The 21,635-nt window shown below is 41.0% G+C and overlaps 1 protein-coding gene across 3 annotated transcripts; it reads right to left on the minus strand.

Annotated features, from left to right (window-relative positions):
- Nucleotides 1-1,297: 1,297 nt before the first annotated feature.
- Nucleotides 1,298-20,199, minus strand: hnrpkl (heterogeneous nuclear ribonucleoprotein K, like). Of its 3 annotated transcripts, none has more exons than XM_084746706.1 (16): nt 19,984-20,199; nt 18,335-18,441; nt 16,324-16,421; nt 16,160-16,216; nt 14,325-14,368; nt 12,180-12,252; nt 10,546-10,659; nt 10,209-10,337; nt 9,756-10,063; nt 8,716-8,769; nt 8,412-8,448; nt 5,871-5,886; nt 4,431-4,463; nt 4,235-4,302; nt 3,972-4,141; nt 1,298-2,213 (listed from the first exon to the last, which is right to left on the minus strand). In XM_084746706.1, the coding sequence occupies exons 2-16, from the start codon at nt 18,393-18,395 to the stop codon at nt 2,183-2,185; spliced, it is 1,293 nt and encodes a 430-aa protein (XP_084602832.1). In that variant the 5' UTR covers nt 18,396-18,441; nt 19,984-20,199; the 3' UTR covers nt 1,298-2,182. The 3 variants fall into 3 exon arrangements, with proteins under 3 accessions (XP_084602832.1, XP_084602831.1, XP_084602833.1); XM_084746705.1 differs by having other exon boundaries at nt 18,335-18,444; XM_084746707.1 differs by lacking the exon at nt 19,984-20,199 and adding an exon at nt 19,254-19,940 and having other exon boundaries at nt 18,335-18,444.
- Between the last annotated feature and the right edge of the window lie 1,436 nt (nt 20,200-21,635).

Genomic DNA, 21,635 nt, shown 5'->3' on the forward strand with positions numbered 1-21,635 from the left:
TCAACACCTGCAGGTACTACAGATATCAGACACAGAGATACAGATGTGACCGGACAGAAAAAAAAAAAAAAGAAAACTTCACTCACGGACTCATAAATCTGTAAAGCTGCATCTTTAAAAATGCTTCCAAACTGTCAAAATTAAAAACACTTAAAGAAGAATAAATGCATCCAACAGATCAGATATTAAGGTTGCATTACAGCGAGTCCATCAGGGTGAGTGGCGAAAAAATAAATCAAATAAAGATTGAGAAAAAGAGAAAGAGGAAAAAAAAAAAAAAAAAAAAGATTACCAAACCTGTCCTTCGGCGCCATCTCTTTCCAAGAAAGTAGAAAGTATCCTGGGCCTTTCTAACTGAATCACTCATGAAATTACTGTTTCTATGTAAATATATACACACACACACACACTTTATACAACTCCTTGTTTTTCAATGAAAAACAAAAATTCTTAAAATTTTCTTTTTGTTATATCACACTGGCACGTTTATCCCAACTTAAAGCAAAAGTCTGACATTTTGGAAAACAAACGTATTCAGTATCTGGTGGAGTTTCCTCACTAGCCAGATGAAAAGACTGATATCATTCTTACATTAGAGAGGCACAGATCAGGGACGCACAATAATACGAGCACGTCATCGTATTGGCGGATAAAGGCTTTAAAATTAAATATCAGTATCGGCCTGAAATCAATGTTTGCTTCGATACAACATGGCGATAAGATGACGCGCATGTGACACAAATATATCTGCGGTGTGGAGGTTTTTTTTAAAGTGACTGAAACAGAAAACAAAGCTGCTATTTGCAGGGATTCCTCTGTCGTTCATGTGAGGAGGAGCCAAACTGCATTAAACAAACATCATCACAATAAGAGTAGGCACAATAATATGTTGATTCGCCTACAGGAGAGACTCGACGTTCTCTGCAATTAGGTGGAAAAACATACATGCATCTGCAATTTATAGCAACATACTTTTTACAAAGTTCCTTGTTAAAATGTCACCACATTTAATGTAAAGTTAAAGATATTTTTCACATTATAACAAGATATTTTCACGTTACTAAAACATACAAACTTTCTTTATAGCAACATATGTATCTTACTATAACATTAAAGGTTTTCTGTTATGTCATAACTTCTTGTTATAACAGAACATTTCACATTAGATAACTTATATTTAAGGTCGCGTTATAATAATATAAGTTACCGCGTAATAACATGAAACATTGATGTCATAGCAAGATAAATGTTATATTGTTGCAATATAAGTTATCATGTTATAACATAATAAGTTTCCATGCCGTAATAACGTGAAAATATCTTAAAGCCTGTAGAAAGATATTTTCATTTTATATCAAACAGCTTGTTATAATGTGAAAAACATCTTGTTATAATAACGTTATTTTATACTATATTATAATATGATTTAATATGATTTTTCTGGCATGGCAACAATGCGCTTCTGTAGTAATCAGTCTAAATGAGACAGGAAATATCAATTAATCAGATATCAGCAAAAATTCAATATTGTGCGTCCCTAGTACGGATGATCTTATCTAGCTTTTCTGTATCTCTCTACCAGACACAAATGAGCATTTTTTCCCCCCAAAATGTCAGATTACTCCATTAAAGCCCATCTTACAAAAAGCACTTTGTTTGACAGAGGAAAAGGGTGTCGATGTCGTGTAAAAATTAAGTTTCTTTAAACGGTTCTTTAACCATTCTGAGACCATGCATCTTCATCTGAAGAGTGTGCTTAAACATTTGAGGAAAAAAAGAAAACAAAAATCACGTAATGCTCCTTACAAAAAGATTACATTCTGCATGCTGTACTGAAATGAGGGAGATAAGGACCGGGGGGGGGGGGGCGGCTTACAACACCAAAAGTTATCGCACAGATGAGTTTACTCCGATGATGGCACAAGAATCTCCTAGTAAAAATGAGTACACCAGCACAGAAACATGTTGTTGACGCCTTGTTTGCTGTTTGACAGCTCCAGATTTTTTTTTTTTTTTTTAAAAACTCCTCAAAATAAAAATTTCCATTTATAGATAGATGGTGTAGTGTGTGACAGTGAGGGGAGGGGGCACATCTACCCAAAGCAGAGGAATGTAGGCTCTGAATAGAAGGAGCAAACAGTATGGCAGCATGGCTTCAATCTTCTTCTTCATTTCCTTCCTCTTAGAAGAACCGACCAGAGTACTGCCGCACGCTGAAATAACAGACAGATTTAAGGTAAGGATGTTTCATGATGACATTAGGAATATTTATTTGAACAGGACCATGACACGGGGGTTACTGCTGGATGCTGCAAACTGCTAGACATTTTTCATGTGGAGCAAAATCATAAAGTCAGAAAAAAGTATGCCAAGGTCAAGGCTGAGAATAAATTATGTCTGCAAGAAGCAATATGACTGCTGAGAGCAGCTTAGCCATTGAGAGATGGGGGGACAGGAAGTGTCTGTGAACCGAAAAGCTCTTCAAGATGAAATACTGGTGTCAGAAAAAAAGGATCAACACTCTTACATTCTGGCAGAATTGCCTTTATCTAAGGCAGTGAAACAGTTTTCCTTACAGTTTTTTTTTCCAGCCAGGTTTGCACATAAGTTTAATAGCAGAATGTGAAGCGTTTTACTTAAGAAAAAAACAAAAAACAAACAAACAATTTGCAGTTTCCATCCACGTCTGTCCAAACTCGGATATGCAGTGAAGACTTTGAAATAATTTAATAAAAGGTATTAAGTATATTTCTTTGGAAAATGGAAGTATTGACAAGTAAATTTCCAGAGAGAAACACGCTGTCTTCACTTAGAGACTATTGTTACAGAGGAGGACAGAGGACTGATAGAGAGCTGGACAAAATGATGTCACAGTGAAGCTGACCATTTGGGAACAACGTGCCTTCACTTCATCATTTTATCCTATCAGACGAGTGTGAAATTTTGTCATAATTAGCACAAGAAATCCTGAGTTATGTCAAAAAAAAACAAAAAAACAAAACATGTTTGTGAGGTCACAGTGACCTTTGACCTTTGGCATTCTAATCAGTTCAACATTGAGCCTCAGTGGACATTTGTACCACATTTAAAGAAATTCTGTGCAGGCGTTCCTGAGATACAGCGTTCATAAGAACGGGACGGACATGACGGACACAGTGAAATCTGACCACCAATTCTAATCAGATCATCTTTGAGTACAAGTGGACATTTGTGCCAAATTTGAAGAAACTTCATTTAGGCATTTGTGAGATAAATTGTTCACAAGAATGGAACGGACGGACAGATGGATGGACAACTGGACGTCATTGTGCCTAGGACTTTTTTTTTCTTTCCACTGTGGTATCAAAAGAGGCATCAAGTATCTTTTTTTATAATAATACTGTAACAAGATTAAAATTCTGGTTAATCAATTAATCTGCTAATGACTTTCTCCACCGGTTGTTTGTCAATAAAATGTGATAAAATATTGACAAATGTAAAATTTCCCAGACCCCAAAGTGCTTCTTTTCTCAGACTGACAGCCCCAAACCCAAAAACATTCAGTTTAGAAAGCAGCAAATCCTCACAATCTGAGAACCTGAAACCATCCAGAATTTTTCATTAAAAAAAAAAAATATTAAAAATTCAGACTAGAAAATTAGCACCATTTGGATTTCTCACTTTGTTATTGAACTTTCAGTCAACGCCTGGACCAAAAACTAAAGGAAGTAGTAGCACTTCAATGCAGTATATGGTGTACAGTGCAATGATAACAGCAACAAACCTATTATTATATTGTATGTTTGATGTTTCACTCTGTGTTTTTCACCTGGCTGCAGGACAAATTTACCCCTGGGAGCAATTAAGTAAAGTCAAAGTGAACTGTTTGACACTGCAAACAAGAAAAAAATCTAGTAGAGACTGAGCACACTGGCCATCAGGAGAGACCACACTGAGATGAGTGTTTGGGACAAAGACAGAGGAGCACATGCCTGTTCTGCAGCAGGTACTGGGCGTTCTGGATCTGGTCCTGTGTTCCTGTGATGGTGATGATGCGGTCCTCAGAGCCCTCTAGTGGTTCATCAATCTTGATGGATGCCCCAGACTCGTGGCGGATCTGCTTGATCCTCTGGCCGCCCTTACCGATGATGGAGCCAGCCAGCTGCAAGACAAGCACACAGGAGAGAAATGTCCTTTCTGTCTTTCTTTACTGCAAGAATCATGTTTTCTGAGAGGGACCTGATGTCTTACTCACATCTTTTGGGATGGTGACCTGTGTTGTGATGACTGGGCCCCCGATATCACTGTATGAGCCTCTGCCACCTACAGGAGGAGGTGAGAAAGAACATTTAAGGAGGATTTGTCTTTAACTGAAGCATGCAACAAGAGGAAACGATCCCTTTAGGACAGGAAACAAGACACAGGGACAATAATAATCCATCCCCACTCACCAGACTGGAAGTGCTCCCAGGAAGAGTTGTTGTCTTTGAAAACATTGGAAAGGAAACAAGAAAGTGAAAAATGGAAATACACCACAGGGGAAAAGACAAGAGATAGTGTGACAGTAAACACACCAAATGTCCAACTCAACTATGTCTTCTGTGTGTGTGTGCGCTCTAATAAATGTGTTAAAGGAAACATGTTTTTTTTTCAAAGGAAAGGTTTTTTTTTTATTGCTGCAATGGCTAGGGTGTAGGGACATGTTTACACCACAGCTTTACAACAGACTTTAAATGCAACATGAGTGATTAGGCAACCAGACTGTTAAGTGCAGTCGATGCCTAAAAAAAGAGATTCAAAAAAATGTCCGTTATGATCCGTTACATAGCACAGTATGGCAGAACTGAACCAGGAAATCACTGCAAAAATGACTAATCAGCTGTTACACAATTTTGGAATTAACTTTATTACTTTGGTGCCAAGTTTAAAAAAAATTTGCACTCAGTGTCCACTTTATTAGGTACACTTGTACAGTCGAATACAATCCAATGCAATTGTTATTCCATAAAGACTTTCTGACTTTTCCTATAATGTCAACAAAAATTGAACATTATGAGCTTTGTGAAGATCGATGTTTTTGTCAGGGCTGTTGCATTGAATTTATATTAACATAGACGACATGAGAGCTCCCCAAAAGTGAAGCCAAAATATCTTGATCGCCCCCTGGTGGCTGGCTGCGGCACAGGTCATAAATCCTGCCTCCTCCGTGTTAAAAGATGGGACATGGGCCGAGCTAAAACATCAAAGTGCCAGTGTCTCCAACGTGGTTTCTGTCATTTTAGATACTTCTTATCACGCTGCCGTTTGTTCTGAATTAGTTATTTGATGCTATAAAAAGTGGGTTTCACATCATGACTGACAGCTGAGCTCTGCTTACAACTGACTCGGCCGGGCGTGTGGGCGGGAGCTCCATACCCGATCCAACCCTGGTCAGCGCTGCACGGACTCTGGCTCCAAATGACGTCACCAGCTCAACGTGGCAGCGCTCACATCCGGAATATTTTGGCTTCATTTTTGTGCAGTGGGAGGAAGTGGAGATGCACCGGATTCAATTAGACTGTGTGTCTATTAACTCGGACACTGACTGTAGGATCTAACCAATAACACAGCCTATGTGGCTGTCCCAACATACAACCACAAAATATATTTATGAAAAACAAGTAAGTTAACCTTTAAGGACTGTGTATTATCTTTGTACTGTTTTTTTTAACTGAGTACATGTTAAAAAAAGATGATCAAATTATCACATTCTGTTTTACTCATGTTTGAGTCCCAACTTTTTTTGAATCAGGAATGAGATAAATCTAAAATGATGTGATGTGAGAAAGATGCGATTTCTCTTTGATGAAATAACTGTAAATCTGTACTGGATTTATATAAACAACACTCACCATATCCGCCTCCACTCTGCATATCAGGATCGATTTGAGGGAAAAAAACAAACATGAAACTGCTTTAATGACACAATAATGACAATATGTTCTCAGAACCTTCTAAACTTTTCTGCACAATTACCAACACCCTGGTCAGAGCTGCTTAGAATCACTGTTGTATCCAGAACAGTCTGAATTATCTGAGACACAGATTCAGGAAGGTGCTGGAAATGTTTCACAAGGATCTGAGTCTGTGCTGCAGATTCCACAGCATTAAGGAGTCCCTGCACATTTTTTTCAGTGACATTCATGCTTCAAATATCTCATTCCACTTCATCGGAAAAGTACATTATTGGTTTGAAATACTGAGGCCTGTAGGCCGCTGAAACAATCTCAAGAAGCTGTGGGACCGTCCTGAGATCATGAGTCCATTCTGGACTGCTGTAGAAACATGGTGGTGCAACATGGCGGCCTTTGAAGAAAGGACCCACACCCTCTGTATAAACAGCTCACTCTACGGTAACAAATAAAAGTTTTATTTTCAGGTGTTTATATCCACATGAAAACATATTTATGAATATTAGATTCCAATTCTGTCATATTCTGCAAATAAGTAAGAGTAATTCTGGGCCAATACCGATGTTTAGACTAACAATTTGGCCCAGTGTTTTTAAGTCATTCAGCTCTTTGAATCTTTGAATGAGCAGATCATACGTCAAACCAGAGTTGTGTCATGGCAGTGGCTTCATCTCTGAATCAGCAGCTGAGTATGCTAGCTACTGTTGTCTGTGTCTGATAACAAATAGCCAACACAACATTTAACCAGGACAAAATTGATGCAACACAACAGATAAACATCAGCTACTGCCAAAAGTAAATGTCATTTTATTTGCCGACTGTACTCAGCAAGATGAATATTGGCCGATACTGATGTTCAGCTAATATATCATGCGTCACTGTTTAATCTTGTAAGAGTTTTGTTGACTGGAGCAACGGACAGTAGAGGACTGGAAAAAACATTTCCTGATCTGACGCGTCTCGATTTCTGCTGCAACATGCTCAGGAAGAATTTAGTGTGAACAACATAAATCCCTCCTGCTCTGTGCCCACAGGGTCAGGCTGCTGCTGGTGGAAAGTACTTTTCTTTGCACACATTAACCCACTTAACACCAACTGAGCACAGTTTAAATGCTACAGTCCACCTGAGTATTCTTACTAATCATGTACTTTATGAGTCTATCCATCTTCTAATGGCTACTTCCAGCAGATTAACACAAACACAAAGCGCACATCATCTCAAGCTCTGTGAGTTCTGTAATCTCCAAAGGCTTCAACATAGTCACCATATGTCAATCATTCAGGATGTGGTGGAATGACAGATTTGCAGCATGAAATGTGCAGCTGACAAACTGATGCAACTGCATGATGTTATTATGTCAACAGAATCTCTAAGGAAAGTTCCCAGCAGCTTGTTGAACCCGTGCCATGAAGAATGCAAGATGTTCTGGGAGCAAAGGGAGGTCCCGCCCAGTATTAGAGAAACGGAAAGTTCACAGGCGCCTGGTTAGTCTGAAGCAGGAAGAAGAGGGGCTCTCACATTTTTTTTTTAAACTCTAAAATGAAACAGCATGGAGTGGGATGCAGTTGCCAGAGAAAGAGAAACTTAAAATAATATAGGATGCAAAGATAAAGGTTGGAAGAAAGAAGATATGTCGCTGAACTAGTTTACATTAAAGCTGTCACAGGTGGCAACTCAGAAGTAACTGGAAACTGGGTCAAAACATTTAAACTTATTTAGTGCTTGACCTTTTTAAACAATCTGGGGTGTTACTTTTTTATAGACTCATATTCAGGACATTTAAATGCAGAGTAATAAACTGCCTTAACCCCATAAAGCCACTACCAATTTGATTCGTTGAGAGCAGGCTTCATTCCAACAAGGTCACACCCGCAATAAATAAAAACAAACATTTCAAGTTATCTGAACATGTAAACACTTTGAAACTTGTTCCTCATATGTGAGAAGGTGATAATGTTTTATTATCTATTTTCTTATCATGTGTAAGTAATAATTAATCTCCTGCTCTTGTATTTGGATAAGAAAAGGTCCTTAAGGGGAAGACAAACGTTTGATATTTCTGCTGTTCTCAAGCACAGCATGTTTGTATTTAAATCTCAAGAATTAATTGATCTATTGGTGTTTGTTTGGAAAAAAAATATTATTTTACTTATTGAAGCACTTTTTCTTGGAGCTAAGACCTGAGGGGAACCTGTTCAGGAATTGCTTTGGTTTCAGCTCAAGTTCATTTGCTAGCCTGGTGGATTCTCTGGACTACGTACTCAGCTGCTCTGTGGTAACCAAGGAGACAACTGTTGCCAGGCAACAACAGGCCTAGATCAGTGTGCATACACAGTGAAAGAGGCGGCACAGTGTCCATGCCTCCGTGCTTGTACTACACTCAGAAAGAGGAATTCCAATCAGCTCGTCTGAAACATAATTCACAAACAGCGACTACACGTCAACACACAGCGGCACCTGTAAACACAGACGGCACTCACCATGCTGTCGTAACGGTCTCCTCGGCCTCTCCTGTCACTACAGACAAAAAGCTATGCATTAAAATAGTTTCTCTACTCCACAGGACACTTAACACTACAGTATCATCAGGTCGGCGCTGTTGGATTGGTATTAAGGAAGCTGTGAGTGTGACAGGACATGCAGACTCTACAGATGACCTGTGACCAGACTCTGAATCGGGGCTGCAGGGTTGACATTCTGCTACGGAGCGACTTTCAGTCTCTCTCATCTGTCACTCCGCTTTTGTGAGAAATTCAATTACTGACAATCTGACTATGAGCTCACCTTGGTCTGTCGTCCATGCTGCCATGATAGCTGCCATGTGAGAACCTGTCGCCCCTGCAAACAATGACAGACAAGGGAAGTGAGTTGGCAAAGTAAAATTTAAATGGCTAAGTGCATCTAAACAACCGTGCATGTGAGGGTGATTTCTCACCTGTAGTTGGGTTTGTTTGGTCCAGAACAAGTTAAAGATGGGAATACTTTATTTGACGGGGTATCTAGGTTTTTTTTTTTTTCTGGAGCTGATAATGGAAGTAGCTATGAGTTGACACATTCACTCCCTTCTCGTCTCTGTTGAGAGCTGCACATGCACAGTGCTGATCGCTCTGCACTTTCATCTTGGCTCCACATGCTGATAGCAAGCCAACTCTGGTAAGACTGGGATATCTCAGTGACCACAGCCTCTGAGACCAACGGTGGCCAGTCTGATGACAGGGAATACAGTGTCATGGTGGTTTTCCTGCAGGGTTTGACTCCTGGCACCCCGGGGCTACTCAACTGTAGCTGTGTGGCTAATCGAGCTAGCTAGCTAACACCAGCTATAGTTAACAATGACAAGTCAAAATGGTATTATTTCATTTGAGATCAAGGGAATTATTCATGAAGCCGTTGTAAAATCATTTGACAGTGTAATAAAACTCAATGACCTCTTTATGACAAAACCAACCTTTAGTTGTGGTTAAGGGAACTGTTCATAACTCACTTAAGTTTAATGTTAAAACATAAAGCTAAGCTGTTTCTGCAAATTTAAGAATGTCATAACAGTCATAAACATTCATAAAGACTCCTTCATGTTAACGGCAGGTGTCATGGCATAAAGTCAAAGGGACTGACAAGTAACTCACTGATTGGACAGACTGGGAAACTACACCAAAATCTGCTTTGGCAGAAACAGAGACCCTCCTCTTCAGACAGTCTATGTCTGGTTATTTAGTCCAAACCTGCCAAAACAAACCAAACCACTGGGGCACACGCACGTCCGGTGCGTGTGCCCCAGTGGTTTGGTGTGAAATCACCCCAAGTAAAATAAGAATCCTCCTCACCCTCCTCTTGGTGGCGGTGGTGGGGGAAGAGGCAGGTTTCGTGCTCGGCTGCCGCCTCGTCCGCCTCTGCTCAGCGGGGGTGGAGGACCCCTACGGGGGCTCATGTCGTCGTAGTCCCTTCTGGAGGGGGGCATGGGTCTGTTGCCACGAACGGGCGGCATGCGCTCAAAGCCCCCACGCACACGGATGGGGAAACCACCGATGGGTCGTCTGCCTCTCTCCTCAAATAACATGGTGAAACCGCCGTAGTCGTATGTCTCATCGTAGAAATTAGGGTCATAGGGCTGGGCTCGACCTTTGATTGGTGCCTGCAAAATGAAAGAGAAATGAGATTAGTTAAAATGATGGACTTCTCCTCTGGTCTTTTAACTGTCTTTACATTTGAAGGAGATGAAGCAACCGCTGTATAAAGTACGTTAAGGCTTTCAACAGCTTTCAGAGACGTAAATTCACCTCTGACACCAGCTCCAGAATCACTTTTATACATTCAATGACACGTTCTGGCTTTCCTCCCACCAAGACAACTCTGTCAGTGGAGTGTGGACAGCACTCCTGGAACAATTTGATGGTGGTCTGGGTGTTCTAGTGCACAGAAACATGAAAATGTTAGCCATGCTTTGCCGCTCAACTTGCCAGTGACACCAGCAAAATTAGTACTTTTTTCTTATGACTGTGTAATATCATTAATGCTACTGCAACTCAAAAAATACAAGGAAAAATTACGCTTTTAATAATTTTAATAATTCTCTAGGCCAACTGTTGTTGCAGAGCATCGTGGCCTCTGTCCTACCTCTCTCAGCTCCTTTATCTTGGCACCTTTTACCCCGATGATGCCTCCTGCCAAGCTCTGATGGATCAGCAGGCGAAGCTCACTGTCAAAATCAATCCCACTGTAATGCTGGTACTACAGAAACACAAAGAGAGATCAGCCATGTCAATAGGGCGTCAAACTCTTCACACTGTTGATTAACAAAACAATTCTGCCTTTAGATACTCTGTGGACAAAGTGGACAACATCCTACTGTATGCATATATAACATGGATATATAAGGAGAATGAAAACACGTTTCAGGTAGAACATGATGGACCACATATATAAAGATCATCTAAAAATAATTATATTGGGATTTATCAAGCTGCTTAAATGAATGTAGTCTTGTTTTAGAAGATCTGGCCAGGAATATCATGTCTGGTTAGTGATTTCTCAAATCTCTAATATTAATTACTAGTAAAATAAGATGCATGATTCAGATTTAGAAGGTGTGTTTTTAAAGCAGCAACTGACAGTCATGCCACATAACTGGCACTCAAACTCAGTTGCAAAATTATACCACCAAATCAACATTTCTGTGACAGTCTAAGTTAGACAAAGGCTCATTTCTGTGTGCATTAAAAAGGTGGTATTTATGGCAGAGACCCCATTTGGTGCTATAGAGCCAGACAAAACAGGGAGCGATAGATGTGTAATGTTTCACTTTGCTCTTGCTAACTGTTAAATTTGGATGTGGGTCATTATCAGTATGGGTTGCCTTCACACTGGAGTCAATGCAGTGATGCATGGTCAAATAATTCATTTGGGCTGAGTGGGTCAAACCACTAAAACCATAAGGGTGACTTAAGGCCAAACATGAAGTAGAACTGCTCCCTGACGTCACCCATAGTTTTCTGAAGAGCCTTTGTGAAGCTCACGCCACCTGCGATGACTCAAAGCAGCTACACCCTTAATTATGAGTAACTTAAAGGCTTACTGTAATTTCAACTGGTGAGTTTTCATTTTTAAAAAAGCCCCTGTAAAGTTGTCATGAACAGGGAAAACTAGCTTTAGAGACCAAACCTGTTTTTGTACCAGACTGTAAACATGTTTTATTTCTGCTGTAAATTTGGTCATTTTAATGTTGGAGCATAAATGTGGAAAAAAGCAAAAAGACAGCTTTTGTCTCTGGTTGGATACAGGGGTAAAATCTGGCCACAACAGTGAGGTTCAGTCATTTCAGAAGACACTATTATGATCCAGGTTTGGTTCTCAGTTTAAAGGTGCAGGGTTTTCTTGTAAACAAACGAAAATTTATGTTACATTCAGTGTTACTCACCAAAACACATTGTGTGTATCCTTGAGCTCTACCAAATATGTAAAATGCCAAACTTTTGTTCATAAAACTTTTACAAGGCTGAATTTTTTTATTTGCATTATATACCTCCATGTTTGCAAGCTAGTATTTTTTTCTTTATTGCTTTTAGCACAAAAACAATGTGTACATGCTTCAGAGTACCTTTAGGGCTTGTGCGCAACTCCATCACAAGGTGAACTTCAAAATCTGCGTATTAATGACTCAACGCTATTTTTTATTCTAATTATGCCAATAGGAACACTGACGTTCAGTTCATGTACACTTCATTAACAAAGTGATAAATGTGGTTTCTTACTTCCTCTAGAGTCGGTATGATTTTCAGCAGAATCTCTCCAATAGTGTCGATGCTGGCATTCACACTCAGGATCCTGTCAGGAACCATTTTGGCCAAAGGAAGCAAGGCATTACAAGGGGGACAAAAAGTAGAACACAGAGCAAAACTTGACAAAAAAAACACATCAAAGGCAGTCCAGCAAACAGATATGGACAAACTTACAAAACGCTTCAAACTACAAAAGAGAAAAATCAAGACTGCTGCATACTACGAACAATTATAACATTTCCCCAACTCTACACTGATTAAATAAGCAGCTGACATGCACTCATTCTAATATCATTTTCAAAGTAAAAGAAGCCTTGGGAGGATGGGCAGCTTCAGAACGGCTCAAAATTAACGTGAGACTGGCCACACAGAGTTGGGGGAGGAGGGGGTGTGAGAGAAAGAGAGAGATCTTCAATTACCATCCCACCACCAGCCAGTTGGGGAAAAAGGAACGTAACAAATTGAAACAATAGCTTGCCATGACAATTGCGCCACCAGCACACCTTCTCATTGTGACCAGGGGGTTGGGGGAGAGGGGAGAGGTGGGGAGGAGAGGGCTCGGGGGCTGAGGTGAGGAGGAGACGAGGTGGGCAGTAGAAGAGAGTAACACAGCAGAGGTGGGGAAGGAGATGTGAGTGGTTACTGACTACTTTGTGGCACAGGACAGGAGCAGGGGTGGAGGGGTTGGTTGGAGGGGAGGGGGGGTTATGAAAGGTTTGGCAGGCAGCTCTGATCTGATGTGGCCTGAGAGAAATTTAACAGAAGGGATGCAGCACAATGAAATAAAGAGACGACATCAATGAGTGACAAGAGTGGGGGAGGGGAGGGGGGCGGAGCCTCCAGACAAGAGCACAGCGCTCTCTCAGAAATCATGGACAGTGATGCTGAAAACAGTAGGGGGGAGAGGGGGGTGGAGGAGGGGGGGAGGTCGGAGGTAAGGGGGCCAGGTGGGCCACAGAGGACAGAGCGAGAAAAAAAAAGATGTCTGCTTTCCACAAGTTTCATGGTAAAATTAAACATCACAGCAAGGGAAAACAACATCCAACAGCTGTGTTGCTAACCATAAAATACCAACTACTTGGTAGTGGGCTGTCAGTGATTCTCTGCATGGACAAGAAACTGTAATGAGAAAAAGTCCAACTCAGTGGAGATGCTTAAAGGGATAGTTTGGAGTATCTGAAGTGTGGTTGTATGAGGTATTTGTCTATAGTCGGTGTATTACCTGTAGTAACTGCCGGTCGGCAGTCCCTCAGTTTGTAGAAGCAGCGGGAGTACCAGTGTAGGAAACTAAGTAATGTACTGCTGTGGAATCAGTGACTGTGCTGACGGTTTTCCAAAGTGTTCCCGAACCAATGCACTATCCTTTATGCAATTATTTGGGTTTTTAGTGCAGCCTGAGGGGTCAAAGGTCACAAGTTGGTTTTGCCCCTTGTGTGAAAAAAATTCTCTGAATCTATTAATGATATTATGGATTGTAGATGGAGAAATTCCTAAATTCCTGCAGTTCTGTTTCGAGAAATATTCTAAACTACTTGCCTACACAGTTTTCCACAAAGTGGCGAACCTCGACCGATCCTTGGTTGTGAACAACTGAGCCTTTCAAGGACGCCCCTTCAATAATCATGACAGTATCTGTTCCCAATTCACCTGTTTATCTGTGGAATGTATCAAGTTTGCACACGTTTACACATGCAAACTTTTAGTAAATCAGACCCTGAATACCTTGTCTTTGTACTGTATTAAATCAAACAGAAGTTTTATTTATGCTTTATACAGCATCACAACTTCTTTGGAGTTGGAGTTCACACACCAAGCCTCCTCTGTTCATCGCCAAACTGGGGTGTGCCAGCCACCACCTACTGTAGGTAATACACTGACGATGGATAAGCACCTCATACAACCTCACTTCAAATAATCCAAGCTATCCCTTAAAAATGGACAGAAAAATCAAAGGGAACAATACACGTCTTTTACAAGTGGAGGAGGGGGGTGTTTGAGGGAGGGGGGAGTATACTGTCATGTATATAAAAATGTTAAAATGAAACAGAAGGCAGGTTATCAAAGACATGTGTTTCACTGTTCTAATCAGGCAGTGAGGCAATAACTGGTGGGACATACCGCTCTGGGCCACTGCTGTCTGGGACTGATACACTGGCATTGTACTGCATGGGCCGAGGTGGTGGTGGTGGTGGTTGTGGTGGTGGTTGTGGTGGAGGAGGTTGGCATTGGGCGGGGGCATTCAATCACAAGATGTCAAGTTAGGTGCCCGTTTAAGGAGGGGCACGGTTTATGGGCGGGGCCAACCGGGAGTGTCAGGTGGACGGGCGGGCGGGCGGGCGTTCAGGGGCGGGCGGAGGTTGGGCCAACGTCAAGGTGGGCAACGCAGGAGGGGCATGTCGATCCAGTACATGGGCAACGGAGGAAGGTGGCCAAAAATAAAAGCAAAAAAGTAAAGGAGAAGGGAAGAGGGGGAGAAGGAATACATTTTTAATTTAATACACGCTACACTTTGACCCAAAAGTGAAATGAGAGACTTGAAACTGTGGTGAGTGAAGAAGAACAGGAAGTGTGACCTGGACAAAGGTAAGTATAAAAAAAACAGCCTAAAAAAAATAAATAAATAAAAACTATATCCACTCAGGCACCTGTTGTCACTTGAAGGTCAAACATACAGCAGCTTCAACACTGTGACGGGAATCAGGTTGAAACCCACAAGCAGTCTGCAAACAAAATCCAACAGATCTGACTGACAAGGCCTTCTTTCTGTCCACATGAGCCAACATTGTAGATGAGTGCGGCATATGTCATCTTCCTGCCGTCAGATCGACCGCACCCCCTTTTGGGTGAAAAGTGCCAGGGCCAAATTGAAAAAAAAAAATAGCTGAACCACGCCTTAAAGCTGCAAGGGCAGTAAAAGCCATCAGCAGAGAGAATGAAAATGGTAAACTGTGGGACCCCACCAGTGTTTACATGTACGTCCTCATCACACAGATAAGTTAAAGCTACTATTAGGAGTTTTTCACTGTTTATGTAACAGTCTCAACTTAATAGTGATGCCTCTTTATGACTTACATAAGCTCTGCTCTGAACACCAACACCTGTCTGCTCAGAGCGCGGCCACCGGCGCTCACTTTTTTTTCAACCTACATCTGTTTTGCTCATTCATGCCCACGACATGCACACAGTAGTGCTCATGCATCGTGTTGACGGAAAACAGATCAGGAATACTGACGCAAATCGAAGGAAAACCGCATGTTGCAGAGACAGTTTGGCTGCTCATTTGCTGCTGAACACTTTAAAACGCACGGACAATGCAGAGCCTGTGTAGAGAGACGCTTTAATGTGGCGTGAAAGCTGTCATCATGCAAGCGTGATGCCGACTTGACGTTTGTGGTCTAGATGAGGGGTAATAGTGAACCTTGAAAACGGCATAAAATAATGTAGAAAGTCTGTTTTCTACTTTTCTTGGCTTGTAGTGAACAGTGTCGTAATAAGCACAAATAGCTATCAACATCTATCATGATGGTGGCAGATTGTGAGGGAACTCATTAACCCTATTTCTTTAATTTTTTTCTATATAATGATGACATCATAAATTTTTGCCTGGCTGGCCATAAGATTTGAGATCCTAATTGCTAAGAAATACAGTGAACTTCATGCTATTAAAATGGCACCTTAGAATTTGCATTTAACTCCGGTTAAATTAAAGCGGCTGCTTTCACCCAAAAAGGGGAGGGGGCATGACAAAAGGGCAAAGTACCCAGATGTGCTGTTCTCATCTATAGAGAAGTGATCTTTGACTAACAGTGCATGTCAATCCTTGATGTTAAATGATTAAAACCTACTGGAGACTGTTTCTGCAGGAACCCAATGAATAGGGGCTTTGAGTTAATTATAATTTAGGTTGGGGTCCTTTCAATTTAAACTGGGCACTGATCCATCCATTTACTCACGTCTGTGCGTAGGGCTTTTATGTTCTTGCCACCCTTTCCAATAACAGCGCCGGCATTCTGTGGAGAAATAGAAGGTTTTCGTTAAAAATAATTCACTTTGATCAATAGGAAAAAAAAAACAGCAGTGTGGCCTAACAACTAACACTGTGTGAACGGGTCTTTACTTTGCTCTGAAGCAGCACACGCAGCTCCACCATCTCGTCTGTGTTGCGAGAACGTTTGAAGGCCTGCTCCTCGTCCATGTCCTCGGCTGGGCGTTTACCTGAGAGGGAAGACAATCCAGGTCAAATCTGAGCCAGTAGTCATCTGTCACAATTGACGTCCTAGCTAATAATCCTAAAGGGATTGTTCACATTAAATGGGGTTGTATGAGATTCTTATACAAAGTCAGTGTATGACAGTTGACACATCCCCGATTTGGAGAAGCAGCAGGTGTCACAGTGTAGGAAGCTAAGCAATGTACTGCTGTGACCAGGAGTGGCAGAAAAATGCATTTTAGCCTTCTAAAAAAAGGCCCACCTTGGAAAATCAATATCAGTTTAAGTGTATGCTATAATTAGAATATATACACCACTTAACTTTGCCATCACACAGTCTCTTCTGACGGGAAAGTGCCGTTATATAAGCCAAATATCTCTCTCATCAAACCAACCAGACTCCATTGGCAAAATAAGTAATATTTCTTCACAGATGGTTTCCCATCAGACAAGGCTGTCTGACAGAAAGGTTAAGCAGTAAACATGCTATAAATATAGTATACACTTAAACCGGTATTGATTTTTTTGGATTGATCTTTTTTTAAGTGGTTACATTAAGTTTTGCTGCTGCCACTGTCCACAACATTATACTGCTAAGCCTCTTTGCTGGGGGAACAGGGGATGTGTTGACCGCCATCTACTAAGTAACACACTGACTATTGCTGAGCACTTCATACAACCCCACTTCAAATAATCCCTCTGACGTCGCTCTGTACAGTTTCCAACCTTGGTACCTCTTTATGGCAGCATAAAAAAAAATGCAATCTTTGTTTCTTCAAGCTCGTCCATGTTTTAACAGGATTACCACACTTTTCTAAAAATAAAATCTTGCTATAATCTTCTATAATCACATAAAAACGCTACACATGGTGGCTAAAATTTAGGCCCATCCTGCTGTAATATTTAGAAAAAAAATGCCAAAGGGAAGCAAATTGTCATCATTCTCCACAGCCACCGAAGGATTAACAGGAGTGACAAAAATATAAATACATGGTGAGTGCGAGGTCTACAGTATGTTCCACCCCAAGAATGGGTTTCATTCAGCATCCAACTGTATCCTGGATTATGTCCAGCACCACGGTGTACCCTTCCTGGATTAAAACACGGGCAGATCTGCTCGGGGACCACGGAACAGCAGTATCTTGGACAGGAGAACCCCTCAACCATCTGACATGTCCACATGCTATGTAGTCCCAGCCAGAAATGTTCAGTTTTTCTCCTTTTTCCTCCCTTGAGTGAACTAATTAGCTGGTATATCAACTCACAGGCTCAGTTCATTTTCTACTTAATGCATGAGCTCATTCATACAATTTACATGATGGTCATGAATGGCTCATTTTTTCTTTTACGGGTCTATCAATAAGGACTGCACTACTGGGGATGGGCAATATATAGATATCATTTTAGATTTTGGAAATTGTTATATCATGATATATGCATTACAGTAAAGTGATGTAATCTTTTGAACTTACCAGACTGTTCCAGCTGTTTTATTATTTTCCTTTACCCATTTATTCATTATATTCACATTAACAATGTCAATTAACAATCTCGTTGTGTTAATATTTTTTGATAGGCTTATACGTTTGCAGTATTTGAGAATTTACAGCATGTTATTTTAGAGAAAATGTGTATATCGAAATATACATTATATACCACAGTACAGCCCAAAAATAAAGATATTAGTTATAGGCCAGATCACCCAGTCCTGCAAAAAGTTTTGTAAGTTCAGTAACGACAATTAGCCAGTTGCCCGATCAGACTAGAGCTTTAGAAGTAAAAAAAAAAAAAAAAAGAAATACTGCGTTTGCTCTACTCTCAGAGACATCACACTGCTCTGCGCCACTTGCCCAACTGTGCCAGAAAGCATTACTGTTGGACCCTGCCTTGATCAAAATTAAGATGTGTTTGGTCTTACCATTCGTGTCAGTGTTGCTGAATGTGTTGTCTTCGTCCTGCTCTTCGATTTTCACCTCCATTGTCTTGCACCTTCACTGGAATGCAAACAGGCTCCTCTCCCTGGATCTGCTAAAAGGGTGGAGGGGAAATAATACAATCACTTGGCCGCCAGACCCCATTAAAGCATACTTGCCACCAGACCTAATAATTTTGCTTGGGGAAACCCAGCTTCTTAAATGTAAGAATTTGCTGCTTTTGTGTCATTTAAGATAATAAATGAAGAGCCTATGGTTTGGGAATTCACAATTAGTGGGAATGATCATTTTTGCATCACAATTTTTATTTTCACTATAAAAAAACAAAGCAAAAAAAAAACTTGGGATCATGATGATATGACAGTTGTTCAGGTCTGAACCAAATAATCATGTTTTCTTAGGAGAACAAGATTTGTAGGCCGGGACATGTCTGCAGCATTACAGTACTTTGCAATTGCAATATGATTTGCAATTGTAGAGGTAATGATAATTTATACATTCTTATTCTTATTTTTATTGAAAAATGTGTGCTTTAACTATGGTGTGATTTTTTTGCAGAAATCTTTACCTAAGTTTCTAAGACTGAAGAATCTGATGTCTAAGACAGGACTTCACGCCTCATGACATTTATTCATTTCAAAGTTTTCTGACACACATTTTGCCTCGGACAAATACTGCACCTCCTGCGATTTGATTTGAAAATTGCACAGAGCCATATTGCAATTTCTATAAAATTAACTTCAATATTAATCCACGATTTGGATATTGCACTTGGCCATGTTGCAATTTCGGTAATGTCTCAATTAACTGTGCAGCCCTAATTCGGAAGCATGAATGATTTCAGTCAGCATCTTGTATTGAACACTTTAAATATAGCCACAAGTGTCATCGTGTAATACTAACCTGTATGAGCTCTACTGTACTACGCATACAGTCCACCCACACGCACCGTCTGCCCACTGTTGCGACTTTAACACTGAAAAAGCAGGTTGCATTTCTGCAAGCTTTCCTCCTGTTCTGAGGCCTTGCTAAGTTGAAGGGAGATGCTACTGGTCAACGCCTACACAGTGCAGGAATTAGCAGCACCCATTTTAACCACAGTGGGTTTTTCAGGAGCACACACAGCTACCCCCCTATGGCATGAAAGCTTCTGCAGAAAACACATATTCGTGTATGCATTTGTGCCATGCAGAACAAATTAACCATTAGTGGGGGCAGCTCACCACGCACTTGTTATATCGAGCCATTTTATTTCCAACTAGACCAAACACCAGAGGAAGCTGCACATAAATAAAAATGCGTATACAAAATGAAAACGTGTTGTCACCTGTTCTGCCTGCCTGCTAACAGAAGTTAGCTAGCTTCTTTACGTTGTGGCTGAGTTGATATGACTTGGCTAAGCTAGCAGCCCTGCTAAGCTAACCTCGGCGTCTTTCTGTGTGTTTTGCGAGGCGTGTCAGTGTACACGTTGCGACTGTTTAACGTTCACTAGCTGGAATAACATGAGCACAATCCGGCTATCCCCGTAATGTCAGCGGTTAAATCTAGTTATATGAATCACGGCTAACAAATTGGTTAACTGACGCGGCGTTATAAACCAATATAACGACATGTAACGGTTAGGAAAACAAACCTGCAGTAAAACCAGGTTCACTGCGGTCGTCCACGGTCTCCTCGCCCAGAAACGTTCGCACGTTTTCAGCATGGAGAGAAGACACCGAGGATGAGCTCGATTCGTCGACACTCACCCGGTGGTTTGTTACTAACGTGCATCAAGACAGCACCGGCGGGCGGAGCTACGGTACGTTACGTTAAACTAAAGCGCTCGATATATTCGTATGGCCACGCAGGAATTTTTATCAAACTCTACATTAGTACGATCGTGTCTGTGTCCCGAGTTAAGGCTCGCAGGCAGCTCTTCCAACAACCCCGCCTCCCTCGGCAGACACTCCTATCTACAGACACTGTCTGACTTGTCGATGAGTTTTGGTATCCTGAATTTAGACTGCCAGGTTAGTTTATAAACGTATTTTTAGGGTTCATTTGACTCCCACAGCTGGGTCCCAGTTCCTAACTACATATTACTTAAAAGTACAACCAGATTTTGAGTAAGTCAAAACTGTTTTTGTCCAAAAGTGACAAAATTAAGGTAAGATTTATTGGGAAATATGGGCAGAATATGGCAGAAATATAATATAAAAATCTGGGCTGTAATTGGGTTCATGCACAGCTAACGTGCTAGTATCTATCGAGTCAGGTAGATTGGAGCAGGAAAAGCTCAGGCTGGGATGGCTAAACAGTGGCTCAGTCCATTAGGGTTTGGATTAGGAATCAGAGGAACGCTGGGACAAGTCCAGTATGGACCAGAGCTGGAGCTGATGCACCTAACCACCAACCACTCAAGGCACCTGACCATATGTTTGTGTGCAGCCCCCACACTCAGATGGCTATAGGTCCTGTATGTGTATGCATTTCAAGCTTGCAAGTGTATAGAAAATTACAACAGAGAGAAAAATGTAATTTCCCCCAGGAGATTAATAAAATATGCTTTCTTCTATCTGCAGCTACATAGGAGCCCACTACAGGACTTTTTTTCACCCAGGATAACAAAGGCATGACCTGCCCTACTTTGCCACCGACTGGCTTACCAAGATATGTAACCAGACTTCACCATCCTGGGGGAAAAAATGTATATATAACAGGACTGCTACAAGACACACCTGCAAAAGGGTCACAGTTAAGTTATGATTAGCCAAAAAAGAAAAAAAAACTACACGATTGTGTTTAGGCACAAAAACAACTTTGGTAGGTTTAGGAATAAAAAATACTTGGGTACATTTAAGAAAAGGTCATGGATTCATATATTTTCATTATGTTGTCTCAGTGGCTGTGTCGTGCAGTAAAGAGGGTGTGTCTTATATTCTGTGAGGACGCAGACAGACCTTTCTCGAGGGAGTGGATCTTCTTCAATTAGATGTTTACCATGTTCTTCTGTTGTATATCATAGTAATCTTGATGTCCTTGGGTTTTAGACCGTTAGCTTGACTAAACAAGGCCTGTGATGGTGTACACGTGGGACAGAGATCCCAAAAACAGAGTGACAAAAAACACTTAATGTGTGGTGTGTATTCCTGAATGTGTACATGTCACATAAAGGTTCACATGTTCACACGTGTCACAGTTGTGGCAAATGTAGATGGCTGCCCTTCAGGTGCAGAACTGACTATATACATGCTTGACTCACACTTCCTTTTGCCTTGAGTTTGCAAAGTGTTCCATGCTCAC

Source organism: Lutjanus erythropterus, chromosome 20 (assembly GCF_056507025.1).
Source record: "Lutjanus erythropterus isolate fLutEry1 chromosome 20, fLutEry1.hap2, whole genome shotgun sequence".
In the NCBI taxonomy this organism is placed as follows: domain Eukaryota; kingdom Metazoa; phylum Chordata; class Actinopteri; order Lutjaniformes; family Lutjanidae; genus Lutjanus; species Lutjanus erythropterus.

What these genes read in the sequence shown, in the direction of transcription:
- hnrpkl (XM_084746706.1), bottom strand. Translation starts at nt 18,395, where the DNA reads ATGGAGGTGAAAATCGAAGAGCAGGACGAAGACAACACATTCAGCAAC. An exon ending in TTCTGGAGCTGGTGTCAGAG is followed by an intron (nt 10,064 to 10,208) that starts GTGAATTTACGT and finishes TTCATTTTGCAG; the next exon opens with GCACCAATCAAAGGTCGAGC. An exon ending in CAGTACCTGCTGCAGAACAG is followed by an intron (nt 2,214 to 3,971) that starts GCATGTGCTCCT and finishes CTGTTATTTCAG; the next exon opens with CGTGCGGCAGTACTCTGGTC.